Raw genomic sequence first — 27717 nt, 5'->3', positions numbered from 1 at the left:
TCTCATCCTCTGTCGTCCTCCTCTCCTCCTGCCCTCAATCTTTTCCAGCATCAGGGTCTTTTCAAATGAGTCAGCCCTTCGCATCAGGTGGCCACAGTATTGGAGTTTCAGCTTCAGCATCAGTCCTTCCAGTGAACAGTCAGGACTGATTTCCTTTAGGATGGACTGGTTGGATCTCCCTGTAGTCCAAGGGACTCTCAAGAGTCTTCTCCAACACCACAATGTAAACAGTAGGTGTCTATATAAGGATAGGAGGTGATCACTGTTAACACGGCTAATACAGAGTCTCAGCATCTAGAAGCATATGCAGGACTGCAGGCGCTGGCCATCTTCATTTTCCAATTGAGGCTTTATCCTTCCTCCCCTTGGGGTGACCGCTGACTGCTCTTTCTTGCCTCCCTTGGTCTCCCACCTCTATCTATGGGGAGGGGGATCCTGACGCTCCAGTGTAGCCCCTAAAGCTCCATGGTAGTCCCCAGTGGGCTCCCCCCAGCCTTGGCTCTTGCTACTGATTTGGGGGTTCTGGGGGTTCCCTCACTCCCAAGGCTTGGCCTGAGCCTCTGCCTCTTCCCCACATGGTCCAGCAGCCCGGCCTGGCCTCCCGCCTGACCTGCATCCAGAGTCTGCAGGCTGGCGTGCTGCGGGAGGCCTCCTGCACGCAGCTGGACACCGCGGGGCCCCTCTCCAGGGAAGCAAATGCTGCGCTGATGTGGACCCTTTCCTCACTCTCCCTGCTGCGGGAGGTACCCCAGGACCCGGCTGTCACAGGTGATGGGGGTGGGGGTGGGGGGGTGGCCCCGGACCTTTAGTTGAGCCTCCCAGTGTCCTCTGACCAGAGGGGTTCCAGCAAGCAGAGGCTCCACTGCTGTATCCCTGTCTGGACACCCTTGAACACCTTCTGACAGTGGCCATTGTCAGGGTCGGCCTCTTTTTCTAGAAGTTTCTGTCGGCTCACATGGCTCTCAGGCTTGGTCTTGGCCTCCTCTCTGGGTTGCTCTCAGTGGAGATGGCATCTTCTGGTTCCCAGCTTTTGTGGGAGAATCCAACTTACCTGATGACCCTTGGACCTGACCATTTTGGGGGCGAGCTGACTCAGGTTTCCTGATTTTCTGGAAAGTTCCTGCCAACATAGAGCATCCCCTGGAGCATGGTTCCCTTTTAGGATTTTTGTCCAGAAAGAAACAAAGCGAGGCATGCATCTGAGGGAAAGAGATAAATATTTTTTTCCATGGTGAAAAAAATGGCTGTCTCCCTGAATAAGAAGTAAGGATGGTTAATTCTTACTGCTGACAGTTCAGAAGGATTTACTGTGGGCCAGTATCTGTGCTGAGTGCTTTATGTGGATTATTTAATTTAATTCTCATCATGACCCCATTAGGAAGTTACTGTTGTTTTTAGTTATATTTTTTTCACTGAAGGAAGCTGTGTCCAAGAGGTAAAAATGACTGAAGTCGCAGAGCTAATGAGAGGCAGAGCTGGGACTTGGATCCATGGGGTCTTTTCCACAGCCCTGGTGGACAATCAGGTTTGCCTCAGAAAACAGACTCGCTGCCTGTACCACCCCAGGGAGAACCCAGCAGATGGGGACTGAAGCCCTGGGTTTTCCCAGCATTCTGTTTGGTTCCATGGAGCATAGGCTGAGATCCTAGGCTGACCTGCCCCCCAAGGCCTCCCTCAAATACAGACACTGGCCATGACTGGGGCATCTAGTTTCAGGACCTGCCTGGTGGTTGCCCATTGAGTTGAATGAGCTTTTAATCTTTTTTTTTTAAACAGGTGTAATTGAGATGTACTTCACATACTGTCTAGTTCATGCATTTAAAGTGAATAATTCAGTGGCTTCTAAGAGAGTCACAGTTGTCCATTCATCATCAGAATCAACTTTATGACATTTTCATCACCCCAGAAGAAACTTTGCACCCATTGGCCATCACCTCCTGTTCCCCCAATTCCTGGCTACCACTAATCTACTTTCTACTTCTATATTTTTCCATTCTGGACAGTTTGTATAAATAGAATGAGATAGTAGGTGACCTTTTATAACTGGCTTCTTTTGCTTCCCATAGGTTTATCCTGTGGGATGAACCTATCTTCCCAAGGTTCATCCGTGTTATAGCATGTGTCACAGTTTCATTTCTTTTTCTTGCTGAATAATCTTCCATTCCATGGAGGTTTCCATGTTTCCCCTGGCAATTCCCAGAGGGTTTTGGGGTCACCTTATCGGGCCCGTCCCTTACTGATGGGCACATGGACTGTCTCCCGTCTTTTGCCGTCAGCAGTAACGCTGGCATGATTTTCTTGTGTGTGATCCCCTCACCTGTTGCCAGAAACATACTGAAGGAAGCCTTGGCAGGGTGTGGGAGTGGCTCCCAGGGGTCCTTCCCACTCACTCTGACATTTCTCCCCATGCGGTCATCCCTGCTAAGAACCTCCCACCTCAGATTCAGACGGTGGAGACTTAACCCCGAGCAGCTTGCTTTATGAATGGGAGGAGACCCCGTCCCAAGCTACGGTGGCCACAGGGGCTGCATCAGTGAGGAAGCTGTGCCTGGCTCAGGCCACGAGCTTTGAGGTAAGTGGCTTCTCCAGTCCCAGGCCAGGGTCGGCCTGGGGCCCTGGGACACCCTCCTCTTCCTACCAGATCCTTTAAGGTCTACTTGGTAGAATATTCAATATTAGAGATGCTGTGTACTGTTGGGCAGGTTATGCAGTGCGCAACTCTGCTTGGTTATGAAAGCAAAAGGAAGAAATCTAGCAGGTGTGTGCAAACCTTGACCTAGTGCTGATTGGACAGGAGCCTGGAGGGGGCCTCCTTCTCATTGGTCTGTCTGTGGGCACATGGTCCTTTTGGGCCCCCAGACTAACCTTCTGGACCTGGCCTGTCCTAGAGATCTCTCAGGACACACACACACACACACACAATCTGGAGGAAGAAATGGCAACCCCCCGCATACCCCCCCACCCCCCTGCACACCCCCCATACCCCCCCACACCGCCCCCACACACACACAATCTGGAGGTAAAAATGGCAATCCACTCCAGCATTCTTGCCAGGATAATCCCACGGAGAGAAGAGCCTGGTGGGCTATATAGTCCATGGGGTCACAAAAGAATCCGACATGACTTAGTGACTAAACAACAACAAATACACACACCCAAGAATATGTTGAGACTTCCCTGGCAGTCTAGCAGTTAAGACTCTGCACTTTCACTGCTGAGGTCCTGAATTTGATCCCTGATTGGGGAACTAAGATTCCACAAGCTGCGTGGCAGCCAAAGAAAATGGAATATTTTGAATTTGTGTAAAATACATTGAACATGTAGTCAGTAAATATAGACCATATATATGTATATATTGAAGACTCACAGATGTACACACACATTGTACATTTTGCGTGTACATAGCAGAGACATACTTGCAGCTGGTTCTTCACTGTTTTGGGGACCGGGAGCCAAGGCCCCAGCTCATTGCTCTCTGGAATCCCTGACCTGGGGGGCTTTGTGGTGGTCAGAGAGAAGTCAGTAGCCCAAAGGAGAGGGCCCTCAGCCCCGCGACGTGGTGCTGCAAGCCTCCGGCCAGTGGGTGACGGAGCCGGCTGTTCGCCCAGGCACCCTGGCCCCCACGGCAGGGATTCTCACCCTGGCGCTCCTGACCCCTTGGGGTGCCCTATGCACTGTCGGATGTTTAGCCACCTCCCTGACCTCTACCCACCAGTGTCAGCATCACCTCCATCCCTGTCATGATAACCAGTGTCTCCACTTAGGGAACCCTAAGTCCCCGGGGGAGTACGCTCACCCCCATTGAGAACCACTGCTCTGCCTCCTGTGTTCCAACCTGCCTCCTTCCATCTGGCCTCCAGAGCACCACCCTCCGCCCCCCTGGCGGGGCATTTCCCCAGCAGAGGCAGCTCAGGGCCAGGCATGTCGCGAGCCTGTCTCCCGTCCTGCAGACTGGCGGTGCTGGCCCCAGAGGGCGCGGGGCGGCTGTCCTGTCTTTATAGCGCTAACAAGGAAGCAAATTGTTCCCACCAGGGAGGTCCCCTGGGCTGGGGTGAATTGCCGAGGACTTTGTTCCTGAGAATAGCTTTTTGGGGATGCCTCAGTGCACATCAAGCGGTGCTTCGCATCCCTCTCCCCAGGAGAGGGCCCACTGGTTACCAGGGGGATGGCCGCGTGGGCTTGGGCTGGGAATGCCTTCGCCCCACCCCATTGTTGGTGGGCAGGAGACAAGATGGGTTTTTCAGTTTGGAGACAAAACCAGGACTTGGGACTCAATAGAGAGCAAATTCCCCAGCCTGACCCTCTGCAGAGAGGCCCTGGGGTTTCGATGTGGGGGGCAGCAGCCTGGGGTGGCCAAGAGCCTAGTGGAGTGAAGGAGAAGAAGATGGGGAGAGAAGCTGGGCAGGTCAGTGCCCCCCACGCCCCTGGGCTGCCAGGGAGGACGCCTGAGGGAGGGCACAGCTCTTGACCACCATCTGGGGTACTCAGAGCACCCACATCACAGACACCCACTGCACGCCAACTGTGTGTGCAGCCAAGTGTGGGTGGTGGTGTGCCAGGCTGGCTTGTGCTGACTTGCCAGAGCTGATGGTTAGCCTCTGGAAATCCTGCAGGTTGGTTGGTAAGCAGACATTACGAAAGGTTCAGTTATGCTCTAAAGAGAACTTACTGTGTAGCACAGGGAACTTTACCGGTGCTCTGTGGTGACCTAGACGGGTGCTAGAGCTAACTCGCTTCAGTTGTGTCTCTTTTCGACCCCACGGACTATAGCCCGCCAGGCTCCTCTGTCCATAGGATTCTCCAGGCAAGAACACTAGAGTGGGTTGCCATGCCCTTCTCCAGGGCATCCTCCCCACCCAGGGACCAAACCCGCATCTCTTAGGTCTCCTGTATTGGTAGGCAGGTTCTTTACCACTAGTGCCTCCTGTTAGCCACAATGGGAGGGAAATCTAAAAACGAGGGGATACGTGTGTATGAAAGGCTGATTCCCTCTGCAGTAGAAACTGAAAAACTGACACAGCGGTGTAAGGCAACCGTGTGTGCTCAGCCTCCCAACCGTGTCTGACTCTTTGCGACCCCGTGAACTGTAGCCTGCCGGGCTCCTGTGTCCATGGGGATTCTCCAGGCAAGAATCCTGGAGGGGGCTGCCATGCCCTCCTCCAGGGGAATCTTCCCAACCCAGGGATCAAACCCAGGTCTCCTGCACTGCAGGCGGATTCTTTACCCTCTGAGCCACCAGGGAAGCAACGATACTCCAATTAAAGAAAAGATTGTTATACCCATTTACAGTGAAAATGAATCATATTCAAAATGAAGGTAATGATCAGTATCATTATCAATGATCAATATCATCGCCCGCTAGTTATTTTACTACACTTTCATCTTGCACTGGTGGTTCTTGGCACCCACTGTAGGATAGAAACGGGGACAATGGCCTGCTTCTGTGCAGTGACTCCCACGTCCGCGGTCATTGATGGCGCCTGGGCTGCTGGTAATGGGCCACAGTGGGAGTACTGATACCAGGGAAACTGGCAATCGGGGCTTTTTATCTCCCCCCTCCAGGGCCTTGAGTGTAGGATGCTGGTTAAGAGTGTGGGTTCAAGTCTCTGCTCTGCCACTCAGAAGCCCTGTGGCCGCAGTCACCTGACTTAAGTGCTCTGTTAAGTGAGGAGAGTCATGGACCCTCGTAGGGTCAAGGTCAAATGAAGTGGTGCCTATAAAGTGCCTAGAACAGCTCCTGGCCCACAGTCGAGGCTCCACACAAAGCCACCATTGTTGTTGTTATTACTATTGTGCATCGATGTTGTTGAGGAGGGCATGGCAACCCCCTCCCCCCCAGCATTCTTGCCTGGAGAATCCCGTGGACAGAGAAGCCCGGCGGGCTACAGTCCATGGAGTCGCAAAGAGTTGGACACGACTGAAGTGAAAACACACACACACAAACACACACACACCAGTTCCGCCAGCAGAAGTCACACAGTCGGGATGCTGCCCACCCTGGGGGCAGACACTCTGGTGGGAGGGCTGGCCCTTGAGGCCTGTGTCCCGTTTGCATCCGGCTGAAGTCAAGCTGTGTGCACAGAACTCAGTCTCAGCCGCTCAGAGCAGAGGAGGCCTGAGTGTCTCAGGCCCGTCCCTGAAGCCATGGAGCCCCGGCCGGGTGGGGTGAGGGCTCACTCTTGGCCTTGACCAAGCCCAGCAGGAAGCCAGGAACCTCATCACTCTTGCCGCGGCTTTGGGTTTGGGCTGAGGCAGCAAATCTGAGACTGAGGGGGCACTGGGGAGGGAAGGCAGGATGTGGGGCCATCATCCCAAACCCACTATCTCCTGAAACTCCTAGAGGTGTGGGCTCTGAATAGAGTCCTTTATTTCCTCGAGTGTTTGGAGACTTGGTGACGGGGCTGGTCAGACCTGTAGACAAGGAGCAAAAGCTGCAAATCCCTGCCGATTAGCCATCACTGTTCATAATTCTGAAAAACATTCACATAGTTTTTTAGTTGGAAATATCAGAAACTGTGAAATATGGTAGGACTCATTATAATAATTACGATCATTGTAACATGTTGTTTAGTCGCTCAGTTGTGTCTGACTCTTTGGCGACCCCATTGACTGTAGACTGTCAGGCACCTCTGTCCATAGGATTTCCCAGGCAGGAATACAGGAGTGGGTTGTTATATCCTTCTCCAGGGGATCTTCCTGACCCAGTGATCGAAACCCCATCTCATGCAAGTCTCCTTCATTGCAGGTGGATTCTTTCCCACTCAGTCACTGGGCTTTTATTAGAGCATAAAGCCCACAAATACAGACACCATCTCTCGTTCCCCCATGTCCCTGGCCCTTATGTATGCCTGGCATATAGTAGGTGCCCAATAAATGCTTGTTAAACTAAAGAAAAAAAATGGGCCAGCCTGTGTGCCAGGAGCTTGGGATTCAGTGGAAAGAAGCCCATATGAGCAGCCTCATCTCTTTGGGTCTGTGAAGCTGCTGGGAAATACTGGAGTTCCCACCTTCTTTGCAGCCATGTTGATGGCTCAGCTGGTAAAGAATCTGCCTGCAGTGCAGGAGACATGGGTTCGATCCCTGTGTCGGGAAGATCCCCTGGAGAAGGAAATGGTGACCACTCCAGTATTCTTGCCCAGAAAGTCCCATGGTCAGAGGAGCCTGGGGGGTTACAGTCCATGGGGTTGCAAAGAGTCGGACATGACTGAGTGACTAAGCCCATCTGGAGACAGGGATGGATGAGGTGACCTTTGGGGTTCGAGTCTTTCACGCTGCCCTCTCTGATTACCAGGCCACGGAACTGTTCCTGACACTGGTGACTGAGCTCCGAGGCCTCTCTGCGGATGAGCTCATGGAACTCTGGGGACTTTCTTTTAAATGCCGAGACAACTGGTAAGGGCCTCTCCCTGAATTGGGGGCTGGGCCAGGAGTTGGCTGGGGGGTCCTGGGGGGGCTGGATAATCTTGCTGCTGTCCTAGGTCACCATTGAGAGATGGATGGTGACATTTCAGCTCATCCCTGTGATATGTTATCTCATTCCTGACTTGTCCTTCAGTCTGGGGACATCTGCCAAGAAGATGATTAAGCGGGGAGCTTGGAGGTTCCCACGGGGGCTGGAGACTGGAGTCTGGGGAGACTGGAGGCTGCAGGGCCTGGCGGGGATAAAGACAAGCATTGTTCCCTCCCCACACAGGGTCCCTCTGGCCGGGAGCTGGAATTAGCATTCCAATGCGCCTTGGGTTACCTTCTGCTGGGAGTGGGGGGTGCTGGGCAGGGCTGGGATTCACCCCCATACCCTGCTGATGTGGGGCCAGCAAGGGGTATAGAGAGACCCCAAGGGTGGAGGGGAACTTCTGAGGTCCTACCTCCAGGGGCAGAGGGCTGTAGGGGGTCGAGGGGGGAAACTTGTAGCTTCTTTCCCAAGTTCAGCCGTTTACTAGGCCTGCGAGATCCAGATTTCAGGTCTGTGAGCTTTTCAAAGGCTCTCAGATCTTGAGACCTGAAAAAAAATTTTATTGACTCAGAAATAAGAAAGAAAGCCCCCCCCAACCCCCCGCCACCCACCATATCAACATTGTTGTTCAGTTGCTAAGTTGTGTCTGATTCTTTGCAGCCCCGTCATAGCCCACCAGGCTTCTCTGTCCATGGGGATTCTCCAGGTAAAAATACTGGAGTGGGTAGCCATTCTCTTCTCCAGGGGATCTTCCAAACCCAGGGATCAAACTCAGGTCTCCTGCATTGCAGGCAGATTCTTCAGACAGTCTGAGCCCCCAGGGAAGCCCGTGAATCAATATTGTCACATGTCTTTTGAACGAATACCAAACTTAACAGCTAATAACGCACAGATACCTTCCAAGCCTTTTATCTGTATTCACTCATTTAATCCTCACAATGACCCCATGAGGTAGCTGGGTTTATTCCTATGTAACAGTTGTAGAAGGAAACAAAGGCACAGAGCAGTTAGGAAACTTACCCAAAGTCACACAGCAGAGTTTAGATTTGAACCCAGGTGGTCTGTGCTTATCCATCAAATTCTTAGGCTCTTAAATATAAGTGACACTGGACTTGTGCACGTTTTAGCTGTCTTTGCTGTAGGGAGGGGCCTCTGAGTCTCCATGTGGAGTTCCCTGTTCCCCTGGTGATTCACCCTACTTGTCACTTGGGATATTCCCACAAGCCCCTGTGTCTTGCTCGTCTACTTAGATGTTAGGAGTCAGGGAGGCAGGGAGACCATCCCCAAATCTAGAAGTTTCCAAGAGGACTGATACTCTTGAGAGATTTCTCTTGCCCTCACCTCCTCCTCCATTTCTGCCCAGAGCCTGGTTTTCCTGGACCCAAATCTATAAGGGAAAGAGAGGAAATAAAAGGGTGAGAGATGAGAAGGGCAGGTGGGATGTCTCCAGATGAAGAGGCTTGTGTTCCTGAGGCCTCATGCTCTTCTTGGAGCTAGCACAGTCATCAGCATTCCCATTTTACAGATGAATAAATTGAGGCCAGAGACTGTTTATGGGCAGATGGTGTGTGTGAGTTGAGGGTGGGTGGGATGCCTGGTCCTCTGTGGCCATGGATGTCACTCATCAGGGTTGATAAGGTGGGGGGCCCAATCCACTCTGCCCCGTGTGCCCTGATGCCTGTGTGAGCCCTGGGAACCTCCTATTCCTACTATAATTGAGGCACCCACCCCCATTCAGCCATCATCTCCCCATTTAGACCCATCACTGTGCAAAGGTTCAAAACCTCTCTTGAACATCCCAACCTTTCTGTAATTTCAAAAAAAGAAAAAGGAGAGATTGTGATTTGGGGCTGAGAGCATTAGCGGTTTAATGCGGGGCCACCTGCCAGTTGTTGACTCCTATTCTACACAAGGGATTCTTATCCTATGAGGTCAGTGTGGCTGGTTTTGGGAGAGCAGTGGGCAGGGACTCACATCGCCCCAAACTGCTGTGTCTCCACAGTGGGCAGAATTGCCAAGGTTTAGACTGGGCTTCCTTGGCAGGTCAGATGGTAAAGAATCTACCTGCAATGCAGGAGATTCGGGTTCAATCCTTGGGTTGTGAAGATCCCCTGGAGGAGGTGAATGGCAACCCACTCCAGTGTTCTTGCCTGGAGAATGCCATGGACAGAGGAGCCTGGTGGGCTACAGTCCATGGGGTTGCAAAGAGTCTGATGCAACTAACCGACTAACACTTTCACTTTCAGATGGGGCTGCTGGTGTCTCCGGGGCCCTAAGAGACAGAATCCTGGCCAGGCTGCCTGGGTCTGGCTCAGCCCCTTTCTGGGTGTGTGAGCATGGACACGTCCCTGCCTTACCTCTCTCAGCCTCTGATTGCTGCCAGATGACTGGAGGCTATGTGAGAGAGGAGTCCTGGAGGGCACCTGGGCGTGTAGGCCACCGTCGTGACGTTCCCTGGGTCTCTCTCCCTGTCAGGCAGCCGCTGGTGGATGCCCTGCCCTCCTGTGGCACCGAGGCCTGCGTGGGCCTCATGGCAGAGCTCATCGTGTCCGGGGAGGTGGAGGCAGACGAGACAGAGGCGTGGCTCTGGTCGCTGGCCTTCGTCCCCGAGCCCACTGATGCTATGGTCCGCGCGCTGCTGGTGAGCCCTGTGCCCTGCCCCCACCCATGCGGTCCCTCTGCGGTCCTCCAGGCTTTGGGCCTCTGCCTGGTGGGGCCAGTGGAGGCAGATCAGAAAAACTGGGTTTGAGTCTCAGCAATGTCCCTGCCAGCTGCGTGATTCTGACCTATCTGAGCCTGTTTTTCTGATGTAAGATGGAGATCGAACAGTATTTGCCTCTTGGGCTCTTGGTGAGAAATGAGATGCTGAATATAAAGCACTTCTCTAGATGCCTCGTGGGGAGACCCAGCGGCTTAGAGTTGCTATTGTTCTTGTAATCAAGCGTATTTGATGAGTCTCAGGATTACAAAAGCATGTGAAACTAGGCTAGCGGTTTTTAACAACACAAGGAGGTCCTATTTAACCCCCATGATGCCTCTATGATGTAGGTGCTCTTATCCCTCCCATTTTACAGATGAGGAAACTGAGGCCCAAGGAGGCTGGGCAGCTGGCCCAGGTGATGCAGCTGCTGTGCCTTTTTCTTGGACGGTGGGGCGTGTCCTCACCCACCTGGGGGCGTGTCCTCACTCACCTGGGGGCGTGTCCTCACCCACCAGGGGGCGGGCTAACTTGTCACTCCTCACTCTACCCGTCCAGATTGGCAGTGGGCCAGGATTCAGAGGCCACCAGTGGGGAGTGTATGGGAGACCCCTGGGCTGGCTGATGGAGGGGTGGGGTCTCCAGCAGGATCTCTCAGTCCCTCATGCTGGTCGGACTCTTGACTAACTGTCCAGGTGGAGCGTAGGGAGCACTCACCCCGTCCCCCGGCCCCTGATGCCAGGCGTTTACAGTGGGGCCAGTCCATGCAGGCTGTGTGGTTGGCCCCGTTCAACAGGGAACCGGGCCCTGAGTCAGAGCCAGGCCAGGACTGGGCCAGGGGGGCACTGCTCACAGCCTAACAGGTCCTACGGTGGCCACACAGACATCAGTGCCCTGCAGGGCCCGTGGGGGCTCAGCCAGTGCCAGCGGGGTTGGGCTCCCCCTTCTTTCCTCTCTCTCCCTCCTTCGTTTGCTCAGCAGAAGTGCAGAAGTGTGGGGGTGGGGGACTTAAAGCGCAGACTCTTAAAGGCGATGCCACCTCCCACCCCGCTTTAGAACCCAGCCTAGTCCCTTACCAGCACCACCTCAGGCAAGGTGCTCTCTTTGCCTTGGGATGGTGCGGACTGATAGTCGTTATGCCGTGGGCTAAGTGTTATGTACACACTGGTACCACTTGCCAGGGACACACAGGGAACAGAGCATATGGGTCCCTGGGCTGTTGGAGTCCAGGCTCTTCACTCGCCTGTCTCCTGCCAGTTCTCACGCCTCTCTGGACTGTATGTGTTCTCTCATCCCATCACAAGAATGCACTGTCCCCCAGTTGTGACAACTTATGTTGTCTCCAGCCTTGCCAAATCTCCCCTGTTAGCCTGAGATACTGTTGTCCATCCTGGATGCACAGAAGAGGTCTTCTGGGGCATTGAAAAAAAAATGTTTTTATTGATTTGTTTAATTTTGGCTGTGCTGGGTCTTCATTGTTGCGTGGACTTTTCTCTAGGTGTGGGGAGCCAGACTGCTCTCTGGTTGTGTTTTGTGGTCTTCTCATTACCGGGGCTTCTCTTGTTGTGGAGCAAGGGCTCTAGGGTGCACGGGCTTCAGTAGTTGCTGTTCCCAGGCTCTAGAGCACAGGCTCAGTCATTGCGGTACTTGGGCTTAGTTGCCCCGTGGCACGTGGAATCTTCCTGGACCAGGGATCAAACCTGTGTCTCCTGCATTGGCAGGCAAATTCTTTACCACTGAATTTGAAGCCCCCTGGGGCATTTTAAGAAATGCTCCCTGCAGGTCACACCACAGGCAATTTATTCAGACCCTCAGGAGTGGTGGGGTAGGGGCTGGGGCGTCTGTATTTTTAAGAAACATCCCATGGGGAGGCCTGTGAAAGACCCCTCACCAGGCTTCTTGGCTGGGGTCGGGGCCGGTTTCTGTCCCTAGCCTCTGCTGCAGACCCCGGGGGCCAGCTCCAGTGCCTTCCTGGGCATCTCGGCTCTGGTGCACAACCTGTGTGTGTCTCTGGACGGGCCCTGTGAGCAACTGCCTGGCATTGGCTCCCTCGTGAGGATCCTGGGAGATGCCGTGGGTGCCAACTGCACCTTCCAGGAGCCCTCAGACGCTGATCAGGTGAGGACAGCCCACATCCTGGGCGTGGCCCCTTGAGGGGGTCCCTGTCAAGCAGGCGAGCTGTAGACTGGGCGGGTGGGCTGGGCGCCCCCACCAGCCTCAAGGCCCCACCGTCATCTTGTTTCAGCTCCTGTTCGTGCTGAAGGCCATTGGCAATGCTGGCCGGGCGGCCACAGCTCTCACCCCCAAGCTGAGCATTTGTGCCTCCCTGGGGAGCTGCCCCCCTGAGATCCGGCTGGAGGCCATCCAAGCCTTCCGGAGGGTTCCCTGCTCTGCAGACGTGAGCTCCTGGGAGTTATTTCACTGGGGTTGGCATTGGGCAGGAGTGGGTCTTGAATCACTGTTAATTCACGTCTTCACTTGCTCATTCATTCATTGCATTTACTGAGCACCTACTATGTGCCGGGCATTGGCGTGAACAGGTATCCAGGTCTCTGTTCTCATAGAGCCTGTATCTCGGGTAGGGGGGCATTTTTTCATTGAATACCCAAGTAAGCGTGTATTTACCGAGAAACCACACATAAGCTATCTGTGCTGCAAACCCGCTAGATCAGGGGTCAGCAAGGTCCGTGGTCGACATCCAGCTTATTGCCTGTTCTTGTAGGTAAAGTGTTGTTGGAACACAGCTCCGCCTGTTCATTGATGTGTGGCCTGGGCTGCTTTTTTGCTATGATTGTGGAGTTGAGTAGTTGCAAGAGAGACTGTATGGTCTGCAAAGGCAAAAAAAATGGACAGTCTTTCCCTTAGCAGGAAGTTTGCTGACCCTTGGACTAGTGGCTCCTGTCTCATTTAGAGTCAGAGTCCTTCCTGTGATCTGACCCCTGACCCACAGCACCTCTTGGCTTCATTTCCTGCTTCCCTCACCCCCACTACTCCTGCCCAGCCATGCTGGTCTCCTTGTTGATCATCCATCAAGCCTCCAGGGCTCACTTCTGCCTCAGGTCATTTACACATGATCTTCTCCTTTCCTGGAATGCCTTTCCTCTCTATTTCCCTAGGCTTTTCTCCTCTATCTCCAGGAGGTTTTTACTTAGAAATCACTTTACTGTGGGGGATCTTCCTTGTCTGTTTTCCTGCAATTGACCTTTTCAAGCTCCCCCAGGCCTCCAGCTTCCCTATTTTTCTCTTTTTAGCATTTATGGGCTTACCAGGTGGTGCTAGTGGAAAAGGATCCATCTGCCAATGCAGGAGATGTAAGAAACATGGGTTTGATCTTTGAGTCAGGAAGATCCCCTGGAAGTGGGCAGGGCAACTTGCTCTGGTATTCTTCCCTGGAGAATCCCATGGACAGAGGAGCCTGGAGGGATACAGTCCATAGGACTGCAAAGAGTCAGACACTACTGAAGTGACTTAGCATGCAGCAACATATGATATATTCACCTGGATTACTGCCTATCTCTCTGCACTAGAATGTAAGCTTCAGATGGACAGAGTGGGGTTTGTCTTGCTCACAGTTGTCACCTTGCTGGGCATGTAATAGGTGCTCATTAATATTGCTGCATGAGTGGATGGGTGGATGGCTGCGCTGTGAAGGAAAGCAGCGGGTGCTAAGGGAGAGAATCATGGGGTAGGGGAAGTGGCTCGCTTAGGAAGGGGGGCATGGGGAATATCTTTAGAGGGAATACCTTCTGTGAGTCTGTTGCTATGGTGTTTTCATAGATGTTTTATAGATGATGTTTTCTTGGAATGTAGCCACACCCGCTTGTTTACCCATTGTTTGCATGCATGCTCAGTTGCTAAGTCATGTCTGACTCTGTGACCCCATGGACTGTAGCCCACCAGGCTCCTCTGTCCATGGGATTTCCCAGACAAGAATACTAGAGTGGGTTGCCATTTCCTTGTCCAGGGGATCTTCCTGACCCAGGGATGGAACCTACATGTCATCTCCTGCATTGGCAGGCTGATTCCTTACCACTGGCTCCACGTGGGAAGCCCTTACCATTGTTACTTGTGGAAGTTGATAAGGCTCTGGGCTGGGGCTCTGGGAAGTTAGATATTAGCAGTGACTGGGCAAACTCCCACATCCCACAGTCGGGCCACAGGTGAGCGTGTCTGGGAGCAGTGGAGGCTTTGGGAGGGGCGGGTCAAGGCAGCGGGCGCCCCTGCTGGAGCCAGGCCGGACAGGGGACATGGCGCTCCTGGGCGGGGGTGGGTGGGCTCTGGGTGGGTTCTGGGTGATGGCTTTCTCTTTGCCCGAGGCAGCGGTCCGTGCTCTACAACCTGTACCAAAATGCCGGGGAGGATTCTGAGATCCGCATCAATGCCTACCTGGCCCTGATGAGGTGCCCGGGAAAGGAGGTATTTGCCCAGGTGCGGCGTACCCAGGCAGGAGAGCAGTCCACCCAGGGTAAGCAGCTGCGTTGGGGGGCCAGGGGCTGGCCTGGGTGCCACCTGATGGGTGCAGGGGTTCCAGAGCACTCTGCCTCCACCCCTCAGGGGTCTTCCCGTCCCTTTCTGTTCCCCTTCTTTTGCCACGCCATCTGGACTAGCGGCCTCACATGCTCCCCTCACCCCTGTGGCAGTTGAACAACCCAGGAGAAGTTGCTTCTCTCTGGTCCTCAGTTTCCTTATCTGTACAATGGGGTGAAAGTCGCTGAGCTCCTTTCCAGCTCTGGCCAGGTCATGGCACAGTGCCTGGAGGAGGGGAAAGAGACTCAAGGCAGACCAGGGACAGTGTCTGCGAATCTCGGGGGTCAGAGCGTTCCTTTTAAATAGGTAGAACTTCAAAAAATAGGCTCAGCTAATTTTCAAAAAGTTTTTTTTCCCTAGTGCACAGTGATTTGACATAATTCACAGTGAGTTGAGAGCCTGGGGACTGCCTAACTGGGTTCAATTCCCAGCTCAGCTACTTCCTACCTGTGTGCCTTTGGGCAAATGACCAAACCTTTGTGAGCCTCCATCTCTCCATCTGTGGAATGGGGATAACAGTACCTTCCTCATAAAGGAGGCATAAAATGAATTAATACGAGAAGGTATTTAGAACATTGTAAGTGCTGTAGGCATAGCTGTTAACTTTCAGTGTTATTATCACTACTTCTGTTGTTGTTCAGTCATTCAGTTGTGTCCCACTCTTTGCAACCCCGTGGACAGCAGCAGGCCAGGCTTCCCTGTCCTTCACCGTCTCCCAGAGTTAGCTCAAACTCATGTCCAGTCAATGATGCCATGCAGCCATCTCATTCTCTGCTGTGATTATGCCGCCAAAATTTCAAAGCAGACAGCAAGATATAAATGGAAAGTTAAAGGCCGCCTTCCTTGCCTCCTGATCCCTGAGTCCTGTTTCCTGAAGGCACTGACTTTGACCATTCTCTTGTGTGTCCCATCAGAACATGTATAGTGCATGTATGAACATGGATGTGTTATCACCGTAACAACAGCAGCTCAGGATCATGGTGTACACACTGTTGTGCCCCTTGCTTCTGCCATCAGTGTGTCCGGGAGCTCTTTCCACATCAGGGCACTTGGGCTCTTAGCTGCAGCTGCGGGATGCTCCACTAGGAGCTTAAACCATAGTCCACTTTACCAGTCCCCAGTGATGGGCGCTTAGATTTTTTTTTTCTGGTCTTTTGCCATGAGAAACAGCAACCAAAATGAATCTCTCTGTCCATCCTCCTTCAGACCCTTTTGATAATCTAGCCGGAGGATAATTTCCCAGAAGTAGCCAACGTAAGAGGCTTCCCAGGTGGTGCTAGTGGTAAAGAGCCCACCTGCCAATGCAGGAGACGTTGAGACGCAGGTTTGATCCCTGGGTTGGGAAGATCCCGTGGAGGAGGAGATGCAACCCACTCCAATATTCTTGCCTGGAGAATCCACAGGGACAGAGGAGCCTGGCAAGCTACAGTTCATAGGGTCTTAAAGAGTTGGACATGATGGAAATGACTTAGCACACACACTATCAGCCAACATAAAGGTGTGCACACACGTTTAAAAGTCTGATGTGATGCTGCTAGACTATCTTAGAAAGAAATGACACCTCCCCAGCCCCCAAAGGGAAAGAAGTGGTGCTACTAGAAGCCGCAGTTTGTTGTTGGCAGTTTCTAGGGTGGGATGGGATGGGGGGTGGGTTGTTCTACATCAATAGACCACTGAGCCAAGCCCCTCAGAGGGGGTCAGCCAAGAGGCAGCCTTCGTAGAGACCCTGCAGTATCAGGCTTGTGTGTTGCCTGATGGGAACAAAAACATCCTCAGCTCTGTTTCATGGTGGATTGTTCTAGAAGCCCCCTGCTGGGCATTCTGAGAGTCTGGGATGAGCAAGGGGGCTGGTGTTCCCAATTAGAATAATATCCTCTGTTGGACTCCTTCCCCTCAGTAGACTCATTTCATTTTTAACTCTCCAGAGAGGCTCAGAGGGTCCCCATCACGGATTGCATGTTTACCCCTTCCCAACCCTAAAAGATATTCAGTCCTTTAGGTCCAGATTTTGCCCTTGACTGATCTGTGCAAACAGCCCTGGGAGATGGGTCAATATCGTTCATTTTACTGATGAGGAAACTAAGGCTCAGAGAAGTGGAGTGATCAGCCCAAGGTCACCCAGCTCATGAGTGATGGAACTGGGGTTCAGACTCAGGTCTGACTTTCAAACCAGGGCTTTCCCCACACTTTCAAACCAGACCAGTCCCCACTGGGCTCCAGTGGGTTCCCTTTCCTTCAGGAAAGTGCATCAGAATGCCCTGTGCAGCCTAGATTTCCAAGTTCCATTAGGCACTTCTGTTTGCTGCTTGTCTACAAAAAGGACGTGGTTCTCAGCAGCTAGGCTCCTGAGAAGCCCCTGGTGGATAGAAATAGCAGGACCCGGAGCGGGAGGCCGGGGGTCTTTTCTCTGTACTGTGTCAGCTATGGGTCCTCCCTCATCGCCCTCCCCTCCCCTCTCTGCTGGCTGCAACCGGACTCCAGTGGGCTCCTTTGTGTGGAGTCACCTCCTGCAGCTATTGGAGACGGACGACCCCTTGAAACAGACCCTACGGGAGGCCATCCCTGAAGATATTGTCAGCCGGGAGTTCCATCCAGAGATGTGGAAACACTCGTCCTACTCTGACGTCACCTTCCGCTCAGGTATGGGCATCTTTGGCCAGCACTGTCCTCCTCGGGGACCACAAAGGCCTGGGGACCCGGGAGTTCTGACTCCGGAGGACATGTGGCCATGTCTGTTTCCTAAATGTCCAGGTATTCACATGCCATTCTGCTTGATTTTTTTTTTTTTTCTGTATCCCCATAGCACCTGCCATTTTTGATGGAAGAGGTAAAAAATAGATAAGTATGAGCCACGTTATAGTATTCAATGAAATAGTACTTCCATCTTTTCTCTAAACTGGTTCTTTTAAACTTACTGTTATGCTAAAAGAAAACCTTTTATTGCTACTATTAGCAGAAGATTAGTTTAATTCTAAAAATAGGGTTGTCCTAAAAAGAAATGCAGTGACCGTGAAACACTGTTGGGTTCTTGCCTGCTGAGGGCTGTGAATTTGAGAACTGCTTTTCCCCGGGTTAAAAAGGGAGATTAGCACCAACCAGAGACAGCTGTTTCCTTGTGATTATCAGAATCAAAAAGAGACCCCTTTCTAGGTTAGGTATCCAACCCCCCTCAGCTACTTGGAAAGTTGGGGGGCAGGGTGGGGTGCTCTGGCTGCCCCCCACCTATCAGTAGATGTGGGTGCATTCGTGACCCTCTGTCCTGACCTTCTCTCTGCCCTTGGTAAGGCTTACTCATCTGAGCTTCCTGTCCTGGCTGAGAGGATGCACCGTGTGTCTGACCCTGTCTCCAGCCCCTCGGCTGTCAGCTCCTGCCCTGTGAGTGGCGTGGTGGGCACTGATCCTTTCTCTTCCAGCATCAGGCAGCCTGGGAGCCAACCTGGAGGGGACCCTTCTCTTCTCCCCAGCCTCCTTCCTCCCCCGTTCTGCCACAGCCAACCTGACCATCCATGCTTTTGGTCATGCCTTCAACGTTCTGGAGGTAAGAGGGGCCCTTGTTTCAGTCTCTTCAGGGCATCTCCTGGGCTTGGGGGCAGAAACGATCCCATCCATCCATCTTTCCATCCCTCACTTCTTCTATCTATTGATCTACTCCCACATCTTGTACTCCCAGACCCCAACCTCCATCTACCCATTTATCTGCCTGTCCCAACCCATCTATTTATCCAGCCTACTGCTGCTGCTGCTGCTAAGTTGCTTTAGTCGTGTCCAACTCTGTGAGACCCCACAGACAGCAGCCCACTAGGCTCCTCTGCCCCTGGGATTCTCCAGGCAAGAATACTGGAGTGGGTTGCCAGCCTACTGACCCATACATAAATCCATACATCTATGACCCCCATCCCTCCTTCTCTCCCTCCCTCTCATGCATCTGTGTACCTCCCATCTCTCTTCATCTACCCTCTCACCTACTCATTTATCTTCCCAGTCATACACCCATCCACCCACCTATCTATCTATGCACCCACTTAGCTATCCATCCACCTATCTATTGCCTATCCATCACCGCATCCATACAGTCATTCATCCATCCTTCTCATCCACCTATCCATTTATGTGCCTTCCCACGCATCTCTCCATCTACACTCTCACCCGATCATCTGTTTATTCTTTTAGTCATCCACCCATCTAGCCACCTATTTATTAAGACCTACATACTCACTCATCTGTCCACATACTCTTCCATATGTTTATAGATCTGTATCCATCCATCCATTCTTCTATCCTCTTCCATTTACTCATCTATACATCCCAACTGTCTCTTCATCTACTCTCTCATCCACTATTTATTCCTCTACCCTTCCACCCATCCATACATCTATCTGTCCGTCTCCCCACCCACCCTTCTCTTCATCTGTTCTCCCACTGATCTATCCACACTTCTATCCATCTATCCCTCCATGTTCATCCATCCATCCATCTATGAACCTGTCATCAACCGCATAGTTTCCATCTTCTACCTAACATGTGCCAGGCACTGTGCTGTGTGCTGGGCTCGGGGAAAATGATGATGATCAAGAGAGAGAGAATTCCTGCCCTCTTGGTGCTCACAGCCCAGAGAGGTAGACAGATAAGAAATGAGTAGACACGTCCATAAAACAATGGCAACTTTAAGTAGTGAGTTTAGAGATCTGAAGGATGAGTGGGAGCAGCCGTGTGGAAAACTGAGGTAAGAACCTTGCAGGGGGAAAGGGGGGCAGTGTGTTCAAAGTTCCTGAGACGAGAGAGGGCTTGGTGTGTTTAAGGAACAGAAATAGACTAGAGAACAGGAGGAGAATATTAAGATGGGAGCTCAGGGAGGGAGCAAGGCCATGTTGAGGAAGGGTTTCAAGTTGGGGAGTGACATGCAATTTGAATGTGGAAAATGATTTGTAAGGGGCAGCAATGGAAGAAGGATGATCTCTGAGGTCATGTGCCCAGCAAACTTTAAAGTAACGTAATACCTTGGGGCCCTTCCATCTCTTTGCCCCAGGTCCCTGGAGCTTGTCTGAGGGAAGGTGCTCTGTGCCCTATCCCAGCTCTTTCTAATTTATGGAGAACAGGGGACTTAACATCCAAACTTTACCTTCTGGGCACCTAAGCTTAGATCTGCCAAGGGCTGAACCTCTGGTAATTTCTCTGCAAATGCTCTCATAGATATCTAGATGAGAGGTTGGAAGGAAAGGATGTAAGAGGGAGTGAACAGATGGGTGGATGGATAGGTAGATGGAATGAAGGAATGACTCATTCATTCATCCATCGGATTTTGAGAATCAGTCAGGTCATCTGTTAGTCAGGGTCTTCCAGAAAAGTAGAACCAATAGGATTATAGAGGCTGACAATTCCCAGATCTGCAGTCAGCACAGCTGGAGACCTAGGGGAACTGATGGTGTAGTTCCCGTCTGAAGGCAGAAAAAGCCAATGTCCCAGTCTGAAGACACTCAGGCAGGAGGAATGCCCTCTTATTTGGAGGAAGGACAGCCCTTTGTTTCATTCAGACCTTCAACTGATTAGATGAGGCTCACCCATATTATGGAGGACAATCTGCTTGACTCAGTCCACTGATCTAAATGTTAAACTCATCCAAAAATTCTCTCACAGAAACATGTGTAATAACACTGGACCAAATATCTGGGCACCCTATGGCCCAGTCACATGGACACAGAATTAACCATCTCACCAGGCATTGAGTTCACTTAGTGAGATGTAGGGCCCTGCTCTCATGGAGCTCAAGATCTTGCAGGGAGACACACAAATTTGTCTGAGTGTGACCTTGGAGTAATGTGCTTGACACTCAGAGGAAGGGGTAATAAATTTGGCTGGGGGTGGGGAGGGGGAATGTATGGAGCCGGTGATATGGGAATTCAGGGAAGGCTTCCCAGAGGTGGTGACATTTGAACCAGGCCTCAAAGAATTGGTTGGAATTCTTGCTGTGTGGCATTTGCCAAGCAGATGTGGAGCTGAGATTGTATCTCTTGACGCTTGGGCCTGGATGGACCCTAGGGAGCCTGGGGCCCTCTGTTCAAGCTCCCAACCCCACAGCTCTTGGTTACTATTGTGAACAAGTTACTGTGCCCTGAGCCCCTGACTTTCCTTCCCAGCTGGGACTCCGACTGGAAAATGCCGAGGAAATGGCCCGCAGGCTGTTTGGCCCGAAGTCATTCTGGGGGCAGGAGGGGGAGAGACAAGCCCGGGCAGAGAAGCCCCCAGAGACAGAGCCAGGGCCCGCACCGCAGCTGGCTGACCCCGCTTGTCCAGGAGAAAGGTCCAGAAAGATGAGAGACTTGCAGCAGAGGGTAAGGGAAGCACCTGAGCCCACCTCTTTTCACCCTCCCCCCTGTCAGGTGCCAGCTTGGGCTTTGGGACTGGGGAACCCAGCTGTCTATGCCCTCTGACCCTGCCCTCCCACCCCCTAGCCCCCTTAAAGAAGCACATTGCTGGTCCAGATCTCAGCAGGGAGCTGTTAGCCTGTCTTCTTTTGAAAAGCCACTTGCTATATCACATACATAGAAAAGTGCCCACCTTGGAAGTGTGTTTCCATCAGTGGAACATCCTTGTAACCAGCACCCAGACCCTCATAAGCTCCCCAGAGGCACCCTTCTGCCTCCCTGTTCTGGTTTACCTGCCCATAACCAGAGCTAAGCAACCACTGTTCTGACTCCTAATAGCACTGAGTAACTCTTTAAAAATCAGCTTTGTTGAGGTGTGATTGTCCTACAATAAATAAGTTTTGACACATACCATTTGACAAGTTTCGGCATATGTAAACACTGTGAAGGGGCTTTGCTGATGGCTCAGCAGTGAAGAATCCGCCTGCCAATGCAGGAGACTAGAGTTCCATCCCTGGATCGGGAAGACGCCCCGGAGGAAGGAATGGTGACCCACTCTAGTATTCTTGCCTGGGAAACCCCACAGACAGAGAATCCTGGCAGGCACGGGGGTCCTACAGTCCACGGGGTCGCAAAGAGTTACATGACTTAGCGACTGGAAAACAATAGCAATACACCATGAAACCATCATCAGCTAAATCAACATATCCCTCACCCCCAAAGGTTTCTTAGTGCTCCTTAATCCCTTCTTCCTGCTCCACCCCGTCCCCCTATTATGATATGCTCTTTCTGTCAAAATAGATAAGTTAGCACTTTCTGGAATGTTGCATAAATGGAATCATGCAGCATATACTTTTGTTTTTAAAGCATGTGCTCCTTTCTGGCCTGACTTCCTCTATTCAGTGTAATTATTTTGAGATTCATCCATTGTGCAGGGTATACGAATAGTTTATTTCTTCCTATGGTCAAGTAGTGTTCCATTGTCGGGATGGACCACAGTCTGTTTAAGTATTCACCTGTTGATGAACATTTGCATTATTTCCGGTTCTGGGGCTATTACAAGTAGGGATGCTATGCACATTTATGTATGTGGTGGTGGTTTAGTCACTAAGTTTAGTTTGTGTTTAGTCATGTCCAACTCTTGCGACCCCATGGACTGTAGCCTGCCTGGCTCCTCTATCCATGGGATTTTCCAGGCAAGATACTAGAGTGGGTTGCCATTTAAAATCTTCATATAAACGTATGTTTTCATGTTTCGGGGTAAATATCGAGGGATGGGATGGCTGGATCATATGTTTCATTTTTTAAGAGCTAGCTAAATTGCTTTGCAAAGTGGTTGTACTATTTTGCATCCCCACGAGCAGTGTATGAGAGGTCTAATTCCTCCACATCCTCGCCAACACTTGGTAGGATTAGACTTTTTAGTTTCTGCCATTCTGATGGTGTGTGGTAGTATCTCATGGCTTTATTCCCTAATGCTGCTAACGTTGAGCATCTTTTCATGTGCTTATTTGTCACCCCTGCATCTTTGGTGAAGTGTATGTTCAAATATTTTGTCTTTAAAAAAAAAAAATTAAGTTGGTTTCTTAAGAGCAAGCTTCAATTGATCTATTTAGAACACAAGGCTTTTATTAGCTGTGTGACTTGCAAATATTTCCTCCCAGTGTGTGGCATGGTCTTTCCACTCTCTTAACGGTGTCCTTTTCTGGCCATGCTGGGTCTTGCTTGTGGTGTGCAGGCTTCTCTGGTTGTGGCACCCAGGCTCTATAGAGCGCGTGGGCTCGGTAGTTGCAGCGGTGGGCTTCTCTTGGTTGTGGTGTGTGTGCCTCGTCACCCTACAGCATGTGGTATCTTAGTTTCCCGAGCAGGGATCAAACCCAAGTCCCCTGCATTGGAAGGCAGATTCTTAACCACTGGACCCCAGACGAAGTCCCAACAGTGCCTTTTAAAGAGCAGGCATCCTTGATTTGGATAAAGTCAGGTTTATCCATTTCTTTTACGTGTAGTGTTCGGGTGTTAACATCTAAGAAATCCTTGCCTAATGCAGTCTTACAGAGATTCTTGGAACCCTCTGGAGGCTTCCAGAGTTCTCTGTGCCACTCTTTCCCCTCTTGTACTCTGCCCCGCAATGTCTGCTCACCTTGGTCTCTCCAGGCTCCCAGATCCTTCACTCCAGGAGTCTGCCCTGCCCCACTGTGTTCCCCTCCCAGCCCCTCAGCCTGAACCCCCTCCAGGCGGTTGAGCTGAGGCTCACCTTGCTATTTCCTGTCTCCTGGGTTCATCATCTCGCATTACCTGATGGCGTCTAATGCCTTGGGAACTTTTGTTTAATCTGTTTCATCTGAGTTTCGAGTTGCTCCACACAGGGAGGTAAATCCAGTCCCTGTTACTTCAATCTGGTTGACAGTAGAAGTCACATCCAGTTCCTTTGTGAACTTTATGTACATGGAATCATTTACATGTTCTCTTGTGGAAAGAAAAAAATGAGGTGACATTCACATAACATAAAGTTAGCCGTTTAAAAGTATACAATTCAGTGACACGTGATACATTCACAGCGTTTTGCAGCCACCACGTCTGTCTAGTTCCAAAACATTTTCACCACCCCAAGGAGACCCCACCTCCGTTAGCGGTCACACGCCGTACCCTCATTTCCCAGCCCTGCCAACCATGAGTGTGCTTTCTGTCCCGATGGATTTATCTGTTCTGGACATTTCTTATAAACAGAATCATACAATATGTGGTCGTTTGTGTCTGGTTTCTTTCACTGAGCCTGTTTTTGAGGTCTATTTGTGTTACAGCAGTACTTCATCCTTTTTTTCTGTTGCACAAATAATTCCTTTCTTAATTGAAGTATAGCTGATTTATAATGCGATAGTTTCTGGTATACAGCAAAGTGATTCAGTTATATATGTGTGTGTGTGTGTGTGTATACATATGCACTTTTTCAGATTCTTTTCCATTCTAGATTAGGACAAGATATTGAGTATATTTCTCTGTGCTATACAGAAACTTCCCTGAATGAACTTCATGAACTTCCCTGCAGTGGTACAATGGTTAAGACTCCGTGTTTCCACCGCAGGGGATGAGGGTTCAATCCCTGGTTAGGAAATTTAGGGTTCCACATGCTTCATGGTGCAACCAAAAATTACAAAATTTAGGAGCTTCCCTCGTGGCTCAGCTGGTAAAGAATCTGCTAGCAGTGCAGGAGACCTGGGTTTGTCCCTGTTTCAGGACGATCCCCTGGAGAAGGAAATGGCAGCCCACTCCAGTATTCTTGCCTGGAGAATTCCATGGACAGAGGAGCCTGGTGGGCTATATAGTCTATGAGGTCGCAAAGAGTCAGACACTACTGAGTGACTATTACTTTCACTTTTGTACAGTAAGTCCTTGTTGTTTATCTATTTTATATATAGTACTGTGTATATGTTAATCCCAAACTCCTAATTTATCACTCCCCACCCCCTTTGCCCTTTGGTAACGATAAGTTTGCTCTCTATGTCTGTGGGTCTCTTTCTGTTTTGTAAATAAGTTCATTTATATAATTTTTTAGACTCTACCTATAAGTAATATCATGCAATGTTTGTTGTTGTCTGACTTTACGTAGTATGATAATCTCTAGGTCCATCCACGTTGCTGCAGATGACATTATTTCATTCTTTTTTATGGCTGAGTAGTATTCCATTGTGTGTGGGTGTCCCACATCTTCTTTATCCATTTGTCTCTCAATAGACACTTAGATTGCTTCCATATCTTGGTTGTTGCTGCTATAAACATGAAGGTGCATGGTGTGAAGTGGTTTTGATTTGCATTTCTCTAATAATTAGTGATATTGAGCATCTTTTCATGTGCCTGTTGGCCATCTGTATGTCTTCTTTGGAGAAACGTCTCTCTAGGTCTTCTGCCTGTTTTATGACTAGGTTGTTTTGATACTGAGCTGTGTGAACTATTTATGTATTTTGGAAATTAATCTTTTGTCGGTTGCATCATCTGCAAATATTTTCCCTCAGTCCGTAGGCTATCTTTTTTTGTTTATGGTTTCTTTTGCTGTGCAAAATCTTCTAAGTTTTGTTAGGTCCTGTTTATTTTCCCTTTTATTTCTTTTGCCTTGGGAGACTGACCTAAGAAAACATTGCTACGATTTATATCAGAGAATGTTTTGCCTATATTCTCGTTTTATGGTGTCATGTCTTATGTTTAAGCCTTTAAGTTTAAACTCAAGCCATTTTGAGTTTATTCTTGTGTATGATGTGAGTGTGTACTAACTTCGTTGATTTACAAGTAGCTATACAGCTTTCCCAGCGCCACTTGCTGAAGAGACTGTCTTTTCTCCAATGTACATTCTTGTGTCCTTTGTCATAGATTGATCTTAGGTGTGTGAATTTATTTCTGGGCTCTCTAACGTGTTCCATTGACCCATGTGTCTGATTTTGTGCTTCATTCCTTCCTAAGGCTGGATAATATTCATTGTATGGACGAACCACATTTTGCATGTGCCTTTACCCACTGATGGTCTTTCGGGTTGTTCCCATCTTAGGACGATTGTGAATAATGCTGTCTACATCCTCTTTTTTGTGTCTGACTTCTTTTGCTTAAAGTGTGTTTGTGAGATCAATCTGTGTTGCTGTGTGTACTTACAGCTCATTTATTGTCCTTGCTTATAGCATTCCATGGTGTGAACATACCACAATTTCTTTATCCAGTTACTTTTGTTGGGCTATCCATTTGCTGTTGACAATTTCCTTATCCATTTTTAAAGCCAGTTTCTGGCTTATTATAGGTAGTGCATTCTTGTACATGTCTCTTTGGTGAATGTATGTGCATGCATCTGTTCCACGCGTACCTAGGAGTGGACTTGCTGGGCAGGGGTGTGTGTATGTGTGAGCTTCCTCTGGTCTCCTACTTGATACTAGTACTTGAGTATTTTTCTTACTGAAAACTTACTGTATGCAAACATTTTAATACACTTTCTGTGGGTGGGGACCTTACTTTACATAACCTTTTACCCACCAATGGATACTGAGGTTGTTAGTACCTTTTTGTTCTCATAAATGTCATTTCCATGTATATCCGGGGGTGATCAAGGTAGTGGCTGAAGCATTTCCTTACATGTTCACTTATTTACTAACCATCAGCTGTGACCTCAACACAGCCCAGGAACACAGTGATGATCAGAGCGTGGTCCCTGCTGTTTAAAGCCTCCTGGACTAAATCTGGGGCCAGTAAGCAACTTGAATGAGGGTTGTGGGCTGGATATAAATGTTTTTTCTTAGAATCACAGTCCCACAATTTCTTAGCATAACACAGTTGGTCTATTATTTTCTCACTTTTTTTAAGGCTTTTTTTTTAGGTTTGTTTTTAAAAATTTTTTTAAAAGTCAATTAACTTTTGGCTGCTCTGGGTCTTTGTTACCATGTGGGCTTTCTCTAGTTGTGGTGAGTGGGGGCTACTCTTCATTGTGGTGCTCGGCCTTCTCACTGCAGTGGCTTCTCTTGTTACAGAGCCCAGGTTCTAGGTGCGCGGGCTTCAGTAGTTGCAGCACATGGGCTCGGTAGTTGGGACGCATTGGCTTAGTTGCTCCATGGCATGTGAAATGTTCCTGGACCAGTGATTGAACTTGTGCTCCCTGCCTTGGCAGGCGGATTCCTGACCACTGTGCCACCAGGGAAGTCCTGTTTTCTCGCTTTTGATATATATTCACTTTGCAGGATATATTTTGCACAAGTGCAGTGATGAGTGACAGTAGTCCTTGGCCTGAGCGTTGGAGAGACAGCAGGGCGTGGCGGGGACTGTGTAGACAGGCTTGCAGCTCAGGCCTCGGCTCATTGGCAGCCAGCGCTCAGTTCTGAATGCCTGTTGCCCTTTTGGGGAGGGGGAGACTGTGAGGCAGTGGGAGACAGGCCAATATTTCTCTTTTTTTTGAGAAGCTGGGTATCTGGATTTTATATAAAATCTCCCAGGTTTTAAATAGTAGAAATAAATTTTTTAAGAACACTTACTGCATGAAAAATAAAGACCCAGAAACTGTCACAGCCCAGAGGAGATGAAGAGACATGATACTAAACTCCATGTGGTGTTGGACTGACTCCTGGAACAGAAAGAGGATGGAATGGAAAAACTGGTGAAATCCGAATAAAGTCTGCGGTTTAGTTAATAACATGCTCATGTTGGTTTCCTCGTTTTCACTGGGCGTCTTGGTCATGTAAGATGCTAAGAGTGGAGGAAACAGGGTGAGGTACATGGGAGCTCTCTGTACTAGCTTTGCAACTTTTTCTAAAAATTTTTATTGGAGTATAGTTGTGGCTTAGCTGGTAAAGAATCTGCCTGCCATGTGGGAGACCTGGGTTCGATCCCTGGCTTGGGAAGATCCCCTGGAGAAGGGAAAGGCTACACACTCCAGTATTCTGGCCTGGAGAATTCCATGGACTGTATGGTTCATGGGGTCGCAAAGAGTCGGACATGGCTGAGCGACTTTCACTTTCAGAGTTGATTTACAACATAGCGTTGGTTTCAGGCTTACAGCAGAGTGACTCAGTTTCCCGTACATGCATGTGCTGTTCTTAGTCGCTCGGTCGTGTAGGACTCTCTGTGTGACCCCATGGACTATAACCTTCCAGGCTCCTCTGTCCATGGGGATTTTCCAGGCACGAATACTGGAGTGGGTTTCCATGCCCTCC

General features: G+C 50.2%; 1 protein-coding gene across 1 annotated transcript in view; it reads left to right on the top strand.

The window, feature by feature from the left end:
* Positions 1-27717, top strand: part of LOC122701385 — a 161433-nt gene that overhangs the window by 11382 nt on the left and 122334 nt on the right. Inside the window, exons 7-16 of the mRNA XM_043914303.1 lie at positions 588-768; positions 2427-2572; positions 7292-7392; positions 9929-10094; positions 12084-12269; positions 12397-12549; positions 14472-14616; positions 17160-17318; positions 18092-18216; positions 20813-21007. Coding sequence (XP_043770238.1) covers positions 588-768; positions 2427-2572; positions 7292-7392; positions 9929-10094; positions 12084-12269; positions 12397-12549; positions 14472-14616; positions 17160-17318; positions 18092-18216; positions 20813-21007 — 1557 coding nt within the window. The remainder of the gene's footprint in view (positions 1-587; positions 769-2426; positions 2573-7291; positions 7393-9928; positions 10095-12083; positions 12270-12396; positions 12550-14471; positions 14617-17159; positions 17319-18091; positions 18217-20812; positions 21008-27717) is intronic.

This window comes from Cervus elaphus, chromosome 10, assembly GCF_910594005.1.
Source record: "Cervus elaphus chromosome 10, mCerEla1.1, whole genome shotgun sequence".
Lineage (NCBI taxonomy): Eukaryota > Metazoa > Chordata > Mammalia > Artiodactyla > Cervidae > Cervus > Cervus elaphus.
Note: the sequence above shows the minus strand (reverse complement) of the source record. Positions and strands in the feature narration are given on the sequence as shown.